At 39.9% G+C, this 17,695-nt stretch overlaps 1 protein-coding gene across 2 annotated transcripts in view; it reads left to right on the forward strand.

Moving 5' to 3' along the window:
* Nucleotides 1–3,533: 3,533 nt before the first annotated feature.
* Nucleotides 3,534–17,695, forward strand: part of CDK19 (cyclin dependent kinase 19) — a 182,401-nt gene continuing 168,239 nt past the window's right edge. For both annotated transcript variants that reach the window (XR_014295158.1, XM_082634125.1), the window contains exon 1: nucleotides 3,534–3,862. Coding sequence is in view for 1 of the 2 variants with exons in the window: in XM_082634125.1 (XP_082490251.1) it covers nucleotides 3,735–3,862 (128 nt within the window). In the remaining variant the exon portion in view is untranslated. The remainder of the gene's footprint in view (nucleotides 3,863–17,695) is intronic.

Here is a 17,695-nt window from a genome sequence, read left to right on the forward strand (position 1 = left end):
GCATATTATGGACACTCTTCTGATTCTTGCTCTTTTTTTTTCACTTAAAAATATATTGGTATCTTGGAGGTCTTTCCATTTCAATACCTAAACAATTTCCTCATTGACCAGGTCTTCTGAAAAGTAGATGCCAAGATGGGATTAGACCTGTAAGACACTTGTTGGAGGAAATGCCTGTGAGGAAGAGAAAGGAGGGAGCTGAAGGAGCTGTCAGATAGTGAGGCTAATCTGCCCTTGTGAAGGAGAGAGGGAAGGAAGGAGGGTTGGGTAGGCAGTGACTCAGACTGAAACAGAGTTCAAAGGAAGTGTCAGACAGGCTTATGCCTGGGGAGTCCTTAAGCTCAACTCACCTGTCAGAGGAACTCTGCATCTTGCAGGAATGGACCTGCCTACGCAACACTCCCAGCATAGTATCCTACTATGGTCAGTCATAGGCTAGGAGCAACCGTTGGGGACTGTGGCCTCATTGAAAATGCAGTGGTAGATCCAGAGCTTAGCAACTGGGGCTTTCTTGCAAGGAGGAGATCTGAGAGGCATATTTCATAGCTTTTGAATTATTTTTAGGGCTGCATAATAATCCATTGGTGCATGTGCCATAATTTATTTATCCAGTCCTTTTCTAATGAACACTTTTGTTGTTTCCCAGTCCTTTTCTAGTAGAAACAATGTTTAATGAATAACCTTAAGTTATATCATATTGCACACATGGGGAATTCCACAAACTGGGCTCCTGGGGAAGCAGACCTTGATATGGAGATTAACATGTAATCAGTTTATTACAGAATGTTGATGGGATCAATACTTATGGAAGGAAAAGGAAGAAAGCAGGATGGGGGAGATTGAGAAGTTGGTCTGTAATGCATTCTCAGTGATGGCCTGAGTCAGCCCAACAGGGAGTTCTGAAGATAGGATCAGAGTTGTCCTGAAGTGGGGTGAGAGGTCTGGGCCTTTATATCCCTGCATTAATCAGTCATTGGATGTAGGGTGCTCCAGGAAAATGGTGAGGTGAGGTGAGGTGAGATGAGGTGGCTCTTTAGACAAGGCAATTCCTGAAGAGGGTTGACAGCTGAAGGCTGCGGCAGCTCTCCCAGCAGCTTGGGGGAATAGTACATCCTTTAGTCCTGAAGGGGTGTGTGTCTAGGAAGGCTTATCAGAGCATCCGCCACAAGGAGTATAATTGTAGGTTACTGTTATGTAATTTTGATAGATATTGCTAAACCAAAATCTAATGTATGAATTGGTACATATTTTGTGAATACATACTTCCACTGGCAATGCAGGAGAATGTCTGTTTCCCCCATCCTTGGTAACAACGGTGTGGTCAAACTCTTTTTTTTTTTTAAAAAAAGATTTAATTCTATTTATTTTTGACTGCATCGGTCTTCGTTGGGGTGCGCGGGCTTTCTCTAGTTGCGGCGAGCGGGGACTACTCTTCCTTGCGGTGCGCAGGCTTCTCACTGCGGTGGCTTCTCTTGTTGCAGAGCACGGGCTGTAGGTGCGCAGCCTTCATAGTTGTGGCACGCATGCTCAGTAGTTGTGGCTCGTGGGCTCTAGACTGCAGGCTCAGTAGTTGTGGCACACATGCTTAGTTGCTCCGTGGCATGTGGGATCTTCCTGGACCAGGGATTCAACCCGCGTCCCCTGCATTGACGGGCGGATTCTTAACCACTGCGCCACCAGGGAAGTCCAGAAGTATTTTTTTTAATACAAAATATTGATTACTTCTTGGCTCAAAAGTCTTCAATGGCTTTTTATTGCCTATAGAATGAGGAAATCTAAAGCTTCTGCTTGACATATATAGGTCTTCATATTCTGACCTCTGCTTATCTCTCCAGTCTCTTCTTAGCCATCATCTTTTCCTGACTTAATCTGTAATGTTCAAGCTATTTGCATCTCAGAATATATCAGGTTCTGTCAATGACATATACACATGCCATTCTGCCAGAAATAATTATTTGCTACTTCCCCACTTGTCCTTCAAATAAGATTATTTAAATTTTGGCTGAAAACTACCCCCTTAATGACGACTACCCTGACTCTTCTGGAAGTCCTCCTATTCTACTATTGCTCTTTGTACCCACATAGTTTTTAATTCGTTTGCATGTTTATTTTTTAAACACATTTTAGTCCCTGATGGAAAAGACCAATTTTCATCTGGTATCTCCAGCACTTATCATAGTGCCTGGAAATAACAGAAACTCAGATGCTTCATGATTTACTTCAAGATCTGAGGAAGTTTCCCAGGAAACATTGTTGTAGTAAGTAAACAATTCCCGCCACCCCACCCCCACGCCTCTCTCTAGTTTTCCAGGTTTCTTCCAAAACCTAGCAGGCGGGTCACTACTATTAACTTTCCTTACCACTTCAGGTAGATTGACTATTTCCTGCTCTATGCTCCCACTGAATGTGGTGTGTAAGTCCCATCCTAGCACCAACCGTGTTTAAGATTGCATCCCAAACATTTGCTACGTTTTATGCACGCAGTAATGAATCAACGTTCACCTTGATAAAGGAAACTTTCTTAAACATTCTAGGACAACGTCACCATTATGCATAAACCGTAAAAATCCCTTTACAATCCAACCCAAGTGATTGTTTTCAAAACGCTGCGTTCCGCAGGCGCCTTAATTGTCCTTAGACAGATGGCCAAAAGCTTGGCTGTGGGAATCACATATGGTAAGAGGAGACCATGACTAGAGGGCCAAGAAAAGGATGACTGTCTGACTAGGGCGCAGAAGTTACATGTTCCCTGGCCGATGCTAGAAGTAGGAAACCGCTGAATGTTCAGCTTTTGAAATACGGTTTTTGCATCGTAAAGAAAAAAGGTTATCCTATCAGGAAGAACCTAGCACATCCAATTACCAATCAAGAGTCGGAAAGGAGCCAAAGCCTGGGGATACCCACGCACCAACGAGGACGTCATTCTCTCTTCTCCGCCAATGAGCGGCTGGATGGGGGCGGGGTAAGAGGCGGGACAATTGCTACAAAAAAACAAACAACAATCTTCAGTACAACTGCCCTAACCACAGTCCTTCCCTCGTAAACCGCTGGAGCAAACTCCTGGGCAAGGCGCTTGTTAAACACTTTCCACTCTCCTTCTCGCACGGGGGCAATTATAATAGAGTATCTTCCTTGCACCAGAACAAGCGCCTTCTTTCCACCAGCTCCCACAGACTCGCAGAAAGCACACCACAACTTTGCGCTTTCTACCTTCACAAGAACTGGTGGTAGTCCAACGCTACCTGAGGGGGGGCGGTCTCAGTGCGCAGGCGTGCACGCCTTGTGAAGGTGGGGCTGTAGTGGCCCACGGCAGCCTGGGAGTTGTATTTCCTTCAGCCGCAAAACTCAAACCATTCCTGAGGCATGAGGAACTACATTTCCCAGGAGTCTCCGCGATCTCGGGGAGGGCGGGCTGGTTCGTTAATGAGCTCGAGGAAGCCGCGGCGCGGCCCACCAGGTTCCAAAACAAGGAAATGAAGGGGGGAGGCGGGACTGGGGGTTCCTGCGGGAGCTGCCGCCGCCGCTGCCGCGGAGGAGGAGGAGGTGGAGGAGGTGGTTGCCGCGGCCGCCGAGGAGTCCCTTGCTGAAGGCGGATTGCGGGGCGGCGGGCGGCGCGCGCGCGCGCCCGAGAGGTGGCCCGAGAAGTGGAGCGGCGGTCGCGGGGGGAGGAGGAGGAGGAGGGACTGAGCGGCGGCGGCCCCCGCGTTCCGGTGCCTCTATGGGGAAAGCAGACAATGGATTATGATTTCAAGGCGAAGCTGGCGGCGGAGCGGGAGCGGGTGGAGGATTTGTTTGAGTACGAAGGGTGCAAAGTGGGACGCGGCACCTACGGGCACGTCTACAAGGCGAGGCGAAAAGATGGGTAAGAGCAGGGGCGGGGGGAGCAGGCTTGCTCGGGTCCTAGCTCTGCCCGCGACCTCGCGGGATGGGTGGGTCGGAGCCGGGTCGGGCCGTGCCCGGTGGGCGAGGCGGAGGTGGTCGCGGGGCCGCGTCCCGGGGCAGACTCTGAGGGACGTGGGTTCTGCTCGCCCCCAGCGCGGCCCCGTCGCACCCCTTGAACTCCCGCGGCGCAGCCCGGTCGGGGGGCGTAGGTCCGGTCCTGCGGGGCGCCCTCCGCGTGCATGGAGCTGGCGGCGGGACTCGAGTTGGGACCTCGGTGGGAGGTGGAGTTTGTGGGTGTCTGGTCTCCAGGGGAGACGCGGAGGGCTGGGAGAGCTCCGCCGAGGAGTTGCCGCTCCGGCCTTGGGCTGGTGACGGTCGTGCTGGAACTTCCAATCGGCTGAGCGCCTCCCGGGGGCGGCGGTTTGAAACCTAGCCGAGGAGTCCGTCGGCCGGCCGTGCGTCTGGGTCCTCGCCAGCCTCACGGGTCTGAGCTATTGGGCACCTTCGCCCTTGGGGCCAGCCAACCCGATGGCCCCTCCGCGTAGTCCCTCAGTCCCAGTCGTATACCCGGCCACTTCTCCACGCCGCTTCGCCTGCCTCCGATTTCGATTTCTCACGTTCTCAGTTCCGCACCTTCCCTCGAATGTAGGACCTTCAGAGATATTAACCGCGTTTTGCTCGCAGAACTTCAGAGTTCGCTCTGATAGCTCATTTCCCCGCACCTTGGGTATTCTTAGGTCCTCCACTCCATCCTCTGCCAAATGACTGCTTGCTGAGGTTTATGGGGCACCTAGATTATCTAGAACAGAATTCGAGTAACACAGAGCTGGGCCTGAACCTTTGTTTTCCTGGGAGTTGACGGAGAATCGTAGGAACCCCTTAGGAAGCCCTTACTGATTGTTCTCATAGGAGAAGGAGAGCTGGACGTTGTATTGAGAATGCCTGTCCTTCGTACTGGAGGGCACACGGCTCGTACTCCAGGACAGGTGGAACCAATTCGCTGCCTGCGAAGGGTGGGTTAAAACCATTCGTCACCTCAGGGCCCATCCTGGCAGAAGTTTCCCTTCCCCGGAGTTAGGGAGCCCGGGAACATCTGCGTATCCCGCTTAAACTTTAAAGACGATCAAACTGTGTGGATGAGAGTTTTTAGGATCGTAGCGAAACATTTCTGAATGAACTGAATATCAGCCACAGTGACATTAGTAAGACCTGAAGTGCTGCTTATCGTTCTGCACACTCTCTGGGTTGATTGATGAACTCTAGGACCAAAGTAGGTAGGGGGGTTTGTGTATGTGTGCGCGCGCGAGTGCGCGCGCTTGCTGATTATACAGGGAAGGAGCAAACACAACTTTATAAACTTTTATCATAAAGTATGGTAAAAACTACAAGGTACTTTACAAGTGTAAAGGATTATTATTATTGCAAATGATTTTTTTCTCGTTGTAAATGAACGGGCCCCATAGTACTCAGTTGTTTGTAAACTTTACTCGTAATTCCTTAGTTAATTGCCAGGTGTCCTTGGATGAGTGTCTTGGAATGTGAAGTACTATAATTAACTTGTGTTTTGTCTTTGGAATATCCACTCTACTTGTTATACTGGTGTTCCTGTGGGAATCTTATCAGATATATTTGGGGAAAGCACATCTAGCTTTCCTATTTTGGCAGTGGCATTACAAAACAAATCAGAGGTGGTGTTTTTCATACTCCTCATGCTAACTTTATAATATATTTGGAGTGGAATTTTAAAAATGTATTTTAATTCTGTTTTTAAAAAAAGTTTTTTTTTTTTTTTTTAGCAAGCAGCTTTTAAGAAAAGTTAAATTCTGCTTCTGAATTGTGTTTGAATAGCACGGGCTACAACAAAGAACAGATAATTTAATTCCCGCTTATATTTGTTCTTTTTGAATATTTTCCCCTCTAATAAAATTCTTGATTTGAATACACTTCCTTCTTGAGTAAAATTTATTTAATTAGAATTAATAAAGCTTCTTTAGTAGAGTAAGATCAGTTTGTATATCTTCAAAATATATGCTTTTAAAAAAAACTTTAAGGATCTGAAAGCATTACTTTAAATCACTAAATTACATGTAAGAAAAATCAGTATAAAGGTTTTTTTCTTGGACCAAGAGTCTAGTTGAGGTTTAAGGCTTTATAGTAAACACCCACGTCTCTTGTGGATTGGTAGCAGGATTAGTTTTATGTTCATTGATACCGGCGATTTGAAAGAACAGAAAGTTTTTAGTGATGGTTCTAAACTGATACAGATTCGCATAGTAAAGGATTTTACACTCTGATCATGGTAAATTACAGTATAGCTCTTTCCAGAATTTATTTTGGTTAACTCAGATGTATAATGCTATTTTAGGGAGCAAGAGAGAAATCATGTGAGTAACTTAAAGAGGAACTATTCTGGTGTATGTAATGTAGCATATAACCCCAAAATTGTTCAGGTCTCTAGAAGAAACACTGGAAGAAGTAATGTAACATAAAACATCATTAGAAAAGCCTCTGCTTATAGTTTAATACTAGAGTTTACAGAACCTTAGAATGTTGTTTCCCTTGAAATATGACTTTAACTTAGGCTGTATTAATTATGCTACATAAATTTATAATGGACTGGAAATGCAAGATTTACATCTGGATTTTTCACCTTTAATAAAAACGTTATTTGTTCCATCTTTTTGTTTTGAAGGAAGGGGGTCTTTTGACCCAACTATCCTTTTTTTTTTAAAAAAAAAAAATCAGGCCTAGAAGTTATTCTTGAAGAGAAACCAGTTTAGAATATTTCTAGACTTTTTATGAGCAAGAATTTGTAATACAGTTTTCAACATTAGGAAAAAGTCACATAACAGTATGGTTACAAATCTCAAGACCATATTTATCAAGTTTGAAACGCTTCTTGTTTTGATTGATAAAGGAATATTGTTAAAAAGTTCTTTTGTGAATAAGAGGTTCAGGCAAACATGATTTCATAGACTAGTGTTATGTCTGAAAACTGTTGTACCCAACAATACTACCATTCAACTTTGCAGACATTCATTTAGTCTTTTAAACCACTCCAATAAAAGAATGCTGCTTTTTGGAGTTATTTTGAAATATAGTAATTGAAAGTGAAATGACTGACAGAGTTATCTTACTGAGTTTCAGTTTTGCCTTAGGGTTTCAGATGAGAAGTAGTTGGTAACTACATGTCTTAATGTCTGTCATGAATCCTTCACAATAAATGTAGTATGTTTTTAATGGGTTTTTCACATTTTGTTCGTAGTTAAAATAGATAATTGTATTTGCATTTTTTTGGAGACCTCCCAAAGATTAAAGATGTATCACCATGATCATAGTATTTTAGAGCTTTCAAGAGTTTCAGATCATCTAGTCTAATTTCTTCTTTTTACAAATTAGAAAACCAGAGCTTTTAGAGGTTGTCATGCCCATAGTCTTGGCAAAGACTGTAATCCAGATCTCTTGACTCTTGAGCTCTTGTATTTCCTAATGTGTTTTCCCTCCTAGTACCTTGGGAGAAAAAACAAAAAAGACCACATTGCTTCCACTTTTGACAATCTTATTGTATAAACTTCTTCATGCAAAGGGTACTACATCTGTACCGAAAAATATGGAAAAGGGAAGGTATCACATATCAGGGGCATTTTAAAAACGTAGGAGTTCAGGCCTGGAGATTCTACCACATGCAGTTGCTTCTCTTCATCTGGTTTCTCTTCATCTTCAGTCTCATTACTTTTGGCCATCATCTCTGATTTGCATAATAGCCGAATTGGTCTCTTCCATTAGTCTTCCCTCACTGTAGTCCAAGATCCAAGTTGCTGCCAGTGTTACAAAATAAAATCAGTCATGTCATATCTCTTCTTGTAAAGCTGTATATTCTCTGTGGCTCATACGGTTACATCAGATCTTAATTCCCTAGTTTGGCGTGTAAAGCCATTTGCATTTGGATCTTAAAGTCTTTAGTCTTTACAGCCTTTACGCCTGCCACCACCTCCCTCCTTTTTTCCCAGTGTGTTCAAGCCATATGCTTCTGTAGCATTCAACTGCTCATTTTTTCCCTAGGATTTGCTAAGTCCTTTTCATGTCTCATTTTCTTTTTCTGCACTCAAACCAGAATGGTGTTGCTCTGCCATTCCTCTCTCTTCCTTCCCCCCTCCCACAAACCTGGGAAAGTCCTGCTCCCACTTCAATACCCAATTCAAATAGCTTTTCTTCTAGAAGTCTTCCCTTAGTTACCCAGTGTACTCATTATCTGTGCTTCTGCCCTTCTTGTTCTTATGTGTATAATATCACTGTGATACTAGTCTGCTCCATAAACTATTAACTACAAATGGATCATCATCATCCTGTTTCCAGCAACTTGTACAGGGTTGGGTATGTAAGCACACTCAAAAATTGTATTAAATGAAAAAGAAAATGCCCTAAATTGGAAAACATGTATATATTTGTTCTGGTAAACATACTTAACTGGTGTTTTCAGTAATTGTTTTGAAAACCTGAAATATGGGGATGCTACATGAGATAAGCAGTTCAATGTAAATATTTATGTAACATTAACTAGGTCTAGTGTAATTTTTTCTGTAAGAAATAATGTGCTGCTTTTCAAGACAGTTGATACATTTCTTTTAATAGTTTGATAAGTAACATGAGTAATTTTTTGAATTATTAAGCACTTTTTTTTCTTCTTAGGCCAGTTCTTCTAAAATTGCTAGACTGTAGTAATCTGTCTTCTGTGCTTTTACTAGCGATGTTCTAGAGATGCTTAGAAAACGTCAGCATTCAAACATATTTTAGGAAATTTTCTGATATTATGGATTCATGTTAAGAAACTAAATACTTTTATCACTTAGTAAATCAAGTGGACATCAGCTTGTTTAATTGGTTCTTTATGCACTGCAAGCCTTCAAAACTTTGTTTTTGGAGCCCAGGGGAATGTTCTTTTCAATGAAATCTGATTGTCTAGAGCACTGGCTGACAAACTTTTTCTGTAAAGAGGCAGAAATGAAATATTTCAGGTTTTGTGGGCCATACCTACCATCTGTGTCACAGTTACTTGAATCTGTCGTAGTAGTGCCAAAGTACCCACAGACAATGTATAAATGAATACAAATTAGAATGTGTTCCAGGGGGGGAAAAAAGGTGGTGGGCTGTATTTGGCTCACAGGCTTTAGTTTGCCAGCCCTTAGTCCAGAGCAGTGATGTCCAGTAGGACTTTCTGCAATGATGAAAATGCATCTGTGCTGTCCAGTATGGCAGCCACTAGCCACGTGTGGCTCAAGAAATGCAGTTAGTGTGACCGAGAAACTGGCTAGTAGCTATGATATTGGACTTCTCAGGTTTAGAGTTTTTTGGAACAAGTGGCTTAGCAACACAATTCGTAAATCCATGAAATGACCTTTTAATAAAAATGTATAACTGATGGTGTGGACAAATGAAATAGGAAAGTTTGTATTTTTTCTTTCAACTAATAGAAAATTTGAGGCTGAAATAGTTGGATAAAGCAAACTAATACTTGAACTGAAAAGCTGTCAATTTGTGAATGGAATCAATCAAGGATATTTGATTACTTTTCAAAAAAGAGTATTTCATTTTACAAAAAGAGCATATGTGTTTAGTAAGTAGTAAATGTGTATGCATAAAAAAGCTTATATAATCTGGTTGCCACCCTCCATGTTTTGCCAAATCTGTAATCTGTGATACATTCAATGTGTTTGTTCCGAGTATTCTGATGCTTCAATAGATTCTTCAATGGCAAAAAAAAAAAAAAAAAAAGATTATACAGTGTACTGTAAGCCTTCCCTTTCCCAGTCACCCTTTTCCCTTTCTAGAGGCAACCATTCTTGGTTTTCCTTTTTAGAGAGATTTTCTTGGAGGTATGTGTGTTTAATGATAAATGGTAGTGTGCTGTACTGTTCCTGCTGTATATTTTTTAACCTTGTATATAACCTTGAAGATCATTACATATCTTATGTACAGAGATGCCTAGTTCCTTATAATAGTTTCATTATATTACATTGTATTGACTTACATACATTTAACTATCCCTCTTGATGGACATTTAGGCTGTCTCCAGTCTTTTGCAAGCACACTGTGGTGAATATCCTTAGTAGGTACAGTATTTTGTGCATATTAGTATTGCTGTAAGTTAAGTTTCTAAAAGCTGCTTACTTTTGGAAGTAATGCCTTGAAGTGATCTGCAGATATGGTGATGTACCTGATCTAAATCTCTAAAGACTGGAGACAGGAGGGCTGAGAATAAGGAAGAGAAATGTTAAGGCTTTAAAAATAATGATTATTAATACATACAAAATGAGTTCTAAATTATTAGATTACATAGGAAATGCAAGTTACTGTTTTAGCAGCATGGGAAAGACATGTCAGTTTTAGATAGGAAAAAAGTAGATCAATGGAAAGGGTTTTTTTTTTTTTCAGTACAATGGATGTCAATATTGATAAATTAAGAATTTTTACTTTTGTGTACTATATTTTTGAACTGGATATACTGGATAAAAAGTTAATATGTGATGTTAAATTGTGTGTTTTGCAAAATTCTGAAGTAGTGTAGTGTGGGTTAGACATCAATATAGAAGGCTTGAAGGCAATATATTGCAATTTGGAATTTTCTTGGTGGTAAATGATTAGACTAAGAGTACTCGACTAATGTGTTTTTAAAGATCAACTTGTTTGTTATCTTGTGATATTGTGACTATATAATTTAGTGCAGCTTTGGATTCCAAAATAAAAAGACACTTTGAACATTTTGAATTACCAGCATGACTATTTCTTTGAAAACAGGTAGTTTTTAAGGTCTAGAACCATAAAGAGGTAGCTAACAGAGCTATTTAAAGATTTTTGTCCATTTATAAATAGCTGATAGTCCAACACTTCCTGTAATAGCCATTTTGAGCATGCATTGTGCAGGATAAAAGAGAATCTCCAGAGAGAGGACAGGATGTAATTCAAGATACAAGTGTGCAGCAGTAGTTTTTTATTGAGGGTGTGAGTTCTTATATAGAAGTGGGTGATGGATCAAAGAGAAATAACTTGTAAAGTCCTCAAATAATTTATGTCCTTATAAAATATCTTTAATTTCTAATAGAGTCAGCCTTTCTAAAGGAAAAATATACCCTCCTTACAGAGGCTTTGAACTTGTATATTTTCTGTTTAAAAATATTATTTCAATGAGACTTTGCGGTTGATCTCAGTTACTAAGATGAATGTGATCAGCATATGGATTTAATTACCAGGTAGGCCAGCTAACTTTGTTTTGTCCTGTGATCACAGACTAAAGCCCTGTCATGGCAAACTTTTGCAGATATCTATAGATATTTACATTTGGACAGAAAGGTAAGTCTATGGCTGCTGGAAAAATAAGGTAAAACTTTCACCTCATAGGTGGGTTAGTTGCATCTTTCTGTAGAAAAGTTATTTTAGTTATGATTGTTAAATAAGCTCATTGGTGAGAGACCTAAGCAGTTTGAGGCACAAACTATTGTTGCTTTTTACAAAAGTTAGTTTCCTTTTCCCCTTTCCCTTTTACAATTATATTTGCATTTTTAAAAAATTAATTAAGTAACATTTTTGGCTGCATTGGGTCTTTGTTGTTGCGTGCAGGCTTTCTCTAGTTGCAGCGAGCGGGGGCTACTCTTCTTGCGGTGCGTGGGCTTCACACTGCGGTGACTTCTCTTGTTGCAGAGCATGAGCTCTAGGCGTGCAGGCTTCAGTAGTTGTGACATGCAGGCTTAGTAGTTGTAGCTCGCGGGTTTTAGAGCGAAGGCTCAGTAGTTGTGGCCCATGGGCTTATTTGCTCCACAGCATGTGGGATCTTCCCGGACCAGGGATCGAACGTGTGTCCCCTGTATTGGCAGGTGGATTCTTAACCAGTGCACCACCAGGGAAGTCCCTAATTATATTTGCATTTTAAGAGTGACTTAAACCTGAGTGAATCCTATTGTTTTGGATTTTGGTGCAAATTACAAAACTGTTTGTGACCTTCCTTTCTTCTCGAAATTTATATGTAATTTGAGCTTGTATAATTTAGAAAACCAAAGTTCTGTTAACTAAGTTCTCAGCAATCTTTTCATCTTTATAGTATATTTGTATCAAAGTGGAAATATTTTTATTTTTGTGCTATTAATATTTATCAAATTGGACTTCCCTGGTGGTGCAGTGGTTAAGAATCCGCCTGCCAAGGCAGGGGACATGGGTTTGATCCCTGGTCCGGGAAGAGCCCACATGCTGCAGAGCAACTAAGTCCGCACGCTACAACTAATGAGCCTGCACTCTAGAACCCGCGAGCCATAACTCCCGAGCCGTCGTGCCACAACTGCTGAGGCCTGTGCTCCCAGAGCCCGTGCTCCGCCACAAGAGAAGCCACTGCAATGAAGAGTAGCCCCTGCTCGCCACAACTAGAGAAAGCCTGCGTGCAGCAATGAAGACCCAATGCAGCCAAAAATAAATAAATTAAAAAAAATTATCAAATAATAGTTGCACATGATTAAAAAACTCCAACAGTACTTCCTTCTCACTGCCTACTCCCAAGCCCCCTTCACTTCTCAGAGATAACCAGTGTTAACTGTTTCCATTTTAAGTTTTGCTGCTGCTTACCATTACAACTTTAAGTAGCATACGTATAATTCTGGCTTGATTTATCAACTTTAGGCAGTTTCTGTTGACTTTCCATTAGAAAAGCTGAGCAATTTTGAGAGATTTCACTATCCCCTGTTTTCCTTTTTCCCATCTCAACCTTCAAATTTATTACCTTTGTTATTTAAATTTTTTTTGTGGTGAATACTTTTATGACTTTAAACTATAAACTTAAATTTCTTTTTCTTGGTTTGTCAATTCAGATATTATCTGTGGTCTTCCTCGTGTGAATGTTAAGGAAAGTAACAAATTTTTTTCCTGTTCTTTTTCTCTATCTCCTGATTTTTTTTTTTTTTTTTTTTTTGCGGTACGCGGGCCTCTCACTGTTGTGGCGTCTCCCGTTGCGGAGCACAGGCTCTGGATGCGCAGGCTCAGCGGCCATGGCTCACGGGCCCAGCTGCTCCGCGGCATGTGGGATCTTCCCGGACCGGGGCACGAACCCGTGTTCCCTGCATCAGCAGGCGGACTCTCAACCACTGCGCCACCAGGGAAGCCCAATCTCCTGATTTTTAAAGTATAATTTTTATAGCTTTCTAGTTTATCCATTGCTTTTTGTCTATGGGTTGATTTAAAAAAGTGAACCCTGGAAGCCATTCAGCAGCTTTAAAATATTATGATTATGAAATTATTTATTGCTGAATGAATTAGTATATTGAGACCCATAGAGAAGGAAATGTAGACTTGTGTACCAAATAAGTGCTGCTTGAAACAGTCCTCCAGGTATTAATGCCCAATGGATCTTCTTTATTTTGCCCTTTTTTCAAGTCTTCTGGGTCATACTCAGCCAGCAGTTTTTCTTTATATCCCATGGTTGGTTTTTCTTGGATTCTTTTTTGTTGTTGTTGGTTAGTTGAGGATATCTTTTTAAGTAGCTTTTTCATATAGGATGTGTATATTTTCTGAGTTCTTGCATGTCTGATAGTGTTTTTTGTCCTCATACTTGATTGATAGTTGGGCTGAATATAGAATTCTATACTAAGAATATTTTTTTCTCAGAACCCAAAACTATTGCTTCATGGCTTCTGGCATTTCTTGTTGCTCATGGGAAGTTTCTTTCTGGAAACTTGTTTTTTTCCTCTGTGGAACTCTTACGAGTTTTCACTTGATCCGTGCATTCTAAAGTTTCACCAAAGTCTGTCTTGAAAGTGTAAGTCTTTTTTTTTTTTCCCCTTCATTTATCTAGCTTTGTTTCTTGTGTCTTTTACACATTATTTATTTTTTGAATAGATGATCTATGAACATAACTTCAACTTCAAAAGTTAAAAGGTGGTATTCAATAGCTTTAGTAGCATTCCTCCTACCTTCATGCCTTCACTTCCCTTTTCCAATCCTGCCAGTTTCTTATGGATCTTTTAAGTGGGCCCTTTCTTTTGTCTTTGGTTTAGGACAATTTTTATCTCCTGTTATTTAGTTCTTCTGTTGCCTCTTTTGTTCTCTTCTTCAGGTATGCTTATTAAGAAATGTTGACCTTTTTATGCACTATATTCCCTGTCTCAAATTCATTCTCAAAATTCTCAACTCCTTCCCATCTACATTCTGGACGATTTCTTTTATTTAATTTTCTAGATTACCAGTTTGGTCTTCAGTTGGGGTTGCTATTCTTTTATTCAGCACGAACTGGTTTCAGGAGTCTGCCCAAATTCAACAAGGCATTGTTTTAATAAAATAAATAAATTCCCTATTTATATTTAGGTTGTTTCTGATGTTTCACCATTATAAGCAGTTCTTCAGTGATTTTCGGTTCTTTTTGCTATTTTTAGCTTTTCCTTCTTATTTTTCTTATAATCTGAGTGCTAGACCAAGACAATGGGAACATTTTCTGTTTTCACTCATAGAGAAATTATATTTGACTTATCAATGTGTAGGGAATTATAATCAATATAATAACTTACTGAATTCTACTTTGTGTCTGATGCTGTGCTAGCTGCAAATTTGAGGCCCCTGTGTTTATAATATAGTTGGAAGGATTGAAACAAAATCTCTGGTTTACACTTTCCTAAATTTGTAAAAGCTGGTTATAATTCTTTAGAAATTTTCTTACTCAGACGGGTATCAAGAAGGGCACAACAGAGGTCAGTCAGGATAGGCATATGCACTAGTATAAGGGATCGCTGAAAGGGGAAAGGGACCATTAGAAATGTCAGTTAGCAAAGACTAACACTTTTTTTTTCCTTGGCTGTGCCTTGCGGCTTGTGGGATCTTAGTTCCCTGACCAGGGATTGAACCCAGGCCCTCAGCAGTGAAAGTGCAGAGTCCTAACCACTGGACCACCAGGGGATTCCCTCTTTGTTCCTTTTCTGACATTCTAGTCTTAGCTAAGGAGATCATTTACTTGCTGGTAGTGGCTGCAAACATGTATTTAAAACTTTTGAGAGAATACCGTGTTCCGGGGAGACTACTATAGTTATTTATATAAGCAGGATAATTCCCAATGTCTGGAGTGTACTTCAGACCCATGGTCCCCAAGACCCAAACCAATCAGAATCAAATAAGTCAAAGAAAGACTCTATTAAATAAGTAACTTTCTTAAGACAACTGGCTTGTTTAGTGATCTTATGTAGCTGGGTCTCAATTTTCCCAGAAGTGTCAATCCAAGTCCCGTAAGTGGTGTTTGGCCATGTCATAGATACCTCCTTCCTCAGTTAAAAGATAATCAAGGGTTATCCTGTTATCAAGAACAACCTGGCCAGAGAGTCTAGAGATTTTTGTTGGGCAGCTGTTGCTTTAGCAATAGTTTCTGCAGTATCTTTAACAGTTAAGGAGAGGTTCTTGATCATAGGCTCATTTTCACTTACTCCCTAGCCAAGGGAGGAGGAATCTGCCAAAGGAAGTGAATTTGAATCATGAATGCCTCCTGATAATTTAAAATTTAAGGTTTCTGTAGACCACGCAGGCAGTTTTATTCTGGTTACCTTCCCTTGTGTCCCCCCCCCCCTTTGTAAAGAGCCTAAATACAGGTTTCCCTGTATTTAGGCTCTTTATAAAGGGGGGCGGTTAACCAGAGACAGGGAGATAGACCCCCAGATTTAGGGAGTATGACATGATAGAGGGGGACTGAGTTTGTTCCAAGAAAGTGAGGCATTGGACATCAGGGAGAATTTTGTGACAGGCAGAACTATAGGATCATCAGAATCATGGCAAATTCAACAGTCATTTGGAAGTTGGATTGCAGTGGCCTGGGGTATGTAGACAATGGCATTTTATTTCCTGGCCAGAGCATGGTAAGAAGTGTACAGAAGAATCATAAATACCTTCATGGTTTAAGAATTAGGGAAAGGATGGTCAGAGAAAGAAGGACGAATGGAAAGAACCTTTCCTGATATGACATTTTAGGAGGAAGCAGCCTACATAGATGTTGGCTACTTCGTTCCCTAGTCATTTTGATTTCGAAGCCTCCAGCATTTGCACAGGACAGGGTGTCAGGTGGAACCTTCTTCAGTTGTAAAATATGTACCCAAGGTTTGACACCTTATAATTTACAGTGGTGTCAGTGGTAAAGAGTTCTTGGTAGCGTCCTTTCCGTGAGTCTCACTTTTGCAAAAGCATCAGAGTAAAACAATAACTGTTTGTAAATGACAAAAGACTTAAAAATGTCCATTGCTAAAGATCTGATGAGAGTTCATTATTGACAAGGAAATTTGGTTATTTCTGTGACACAAAACATTTTAAGATTATAACTAGAATTATAATCTTACGACTAATAATATTCTACCAGGGCATATCAGGTTTCTAGGAATTTCATACAATTTCTAGAACACTTATCTTGATACAGAGTTTAGCATTACTTCTTACTTGACAATGCTTCCCATGTAATTTAACATATCAAATAAGCCTAACTAGTTTAATATCTCTCTTTTTATGAGGAGAGAGAACATATTTTTTTGAGATGATCCAGGGGCCCTCTGGAAAATCCCAAAGTTAGTGGGAGGTCAAAAAGACTTCATTTAGGATTCAATATTGGGAAGTTTGTCAAAATATCAAAAGGTTTTGAACACTTGACTAAAAAAGATCACAGATCATTATGAAACAATAATTAATTATCCATTTAACCAAAGTGACAATTAAGAATTTCAAAGGCAAATACAGAAGACTACATAGTTCTGAGCAAAACTTTAATATTGAGAAAACTAGGTTTTTTTCAAGTAATCAAAGACCTGGTGATAAAGATAACATGAAGCACAGGAAATTATTTTGATAAAACACAAAATTGTTACTTTCTAGGCAGATTACTTAAAAACGGAAACCTTTCACAGTAGCTTATCAAGAGCAGACCATTAGTCCAATGAAGCTTTCTCTTTTTAGCAGAAGAAAGAAAATTAAGTTTTAGTTTTATATAAGTACAGTATAGGTATTAAAGCTTATTTTTTAAACTGTTATAATAATAATTCAGTTTTTAGCCAGTTTGACCACACAAGATTCCTGTTCTCTCTCCCTCTTTGTCTGTCTCCCTCTCTCTCTCCTCAACTTTTTGTGTCCATATTTTGTCCCTTTTTCTTTTCTTTCCCATTCTGAAATAACCATCTATACTTTAGGACAACATTACCTTCTTTTAACCAAAATACATCTCCTTTTCTCATACATTTTCTTTTTGAAAACACACATCCTACTTTCCTTGCATACAGAGATGTTTCCCTTATTATTTCTAGTCATTTAAATTACTTATATTAGAATTTTTAATCCTTAAAAACCTGATTTCCAGTGAAAATTAAGAAGTAAACAATTGTGAACTGTTACTGGCACATTTATGAATACATTTCATAATTTCTTAAGCATATTCCTCCTCATATTAAATTTTACAGTGTGACACAAAACATTTTTAATAAAAGACCCAAATATTTTTAGTTCCTCTGTGAAAGGAAGCCCAAATTTGGTAAACCTATGTTCAGTAACTAATGTTTTAGTATTTTATCTTATTTGGAAATGGTCTAGCTATTCAATGAATATCCATCATTTAACTTATCTCAGTATATCTTTAAGGTTTCAAGTAACCAAAGAGATTTTTATTTATTTATTTATTTTTATTAACTTTTATTGAAGTATAGTTGCTTTACAATGTGTTAGTTACTGAAAAGATTTTGGAAACTATTTTTAAGTACATATACCATAAAGCACAATTATTGTTGAAGTTTATTTATAAAGTTACATCTATTTATGTCACTTGTTCTTA

This window comes from Mesoplodon mirus (genome assembly GCF_964341445.2).
Source record: "Mesoplodon mirus genome assembly, chromosome: 10".
NCBI classification, from domain to species: Eukaryota; Metazoa; Chordata; class Mammalia; order Artiodactyla; family Ziphiidae; genus Mesoplodon; species Mesoplodon mirus.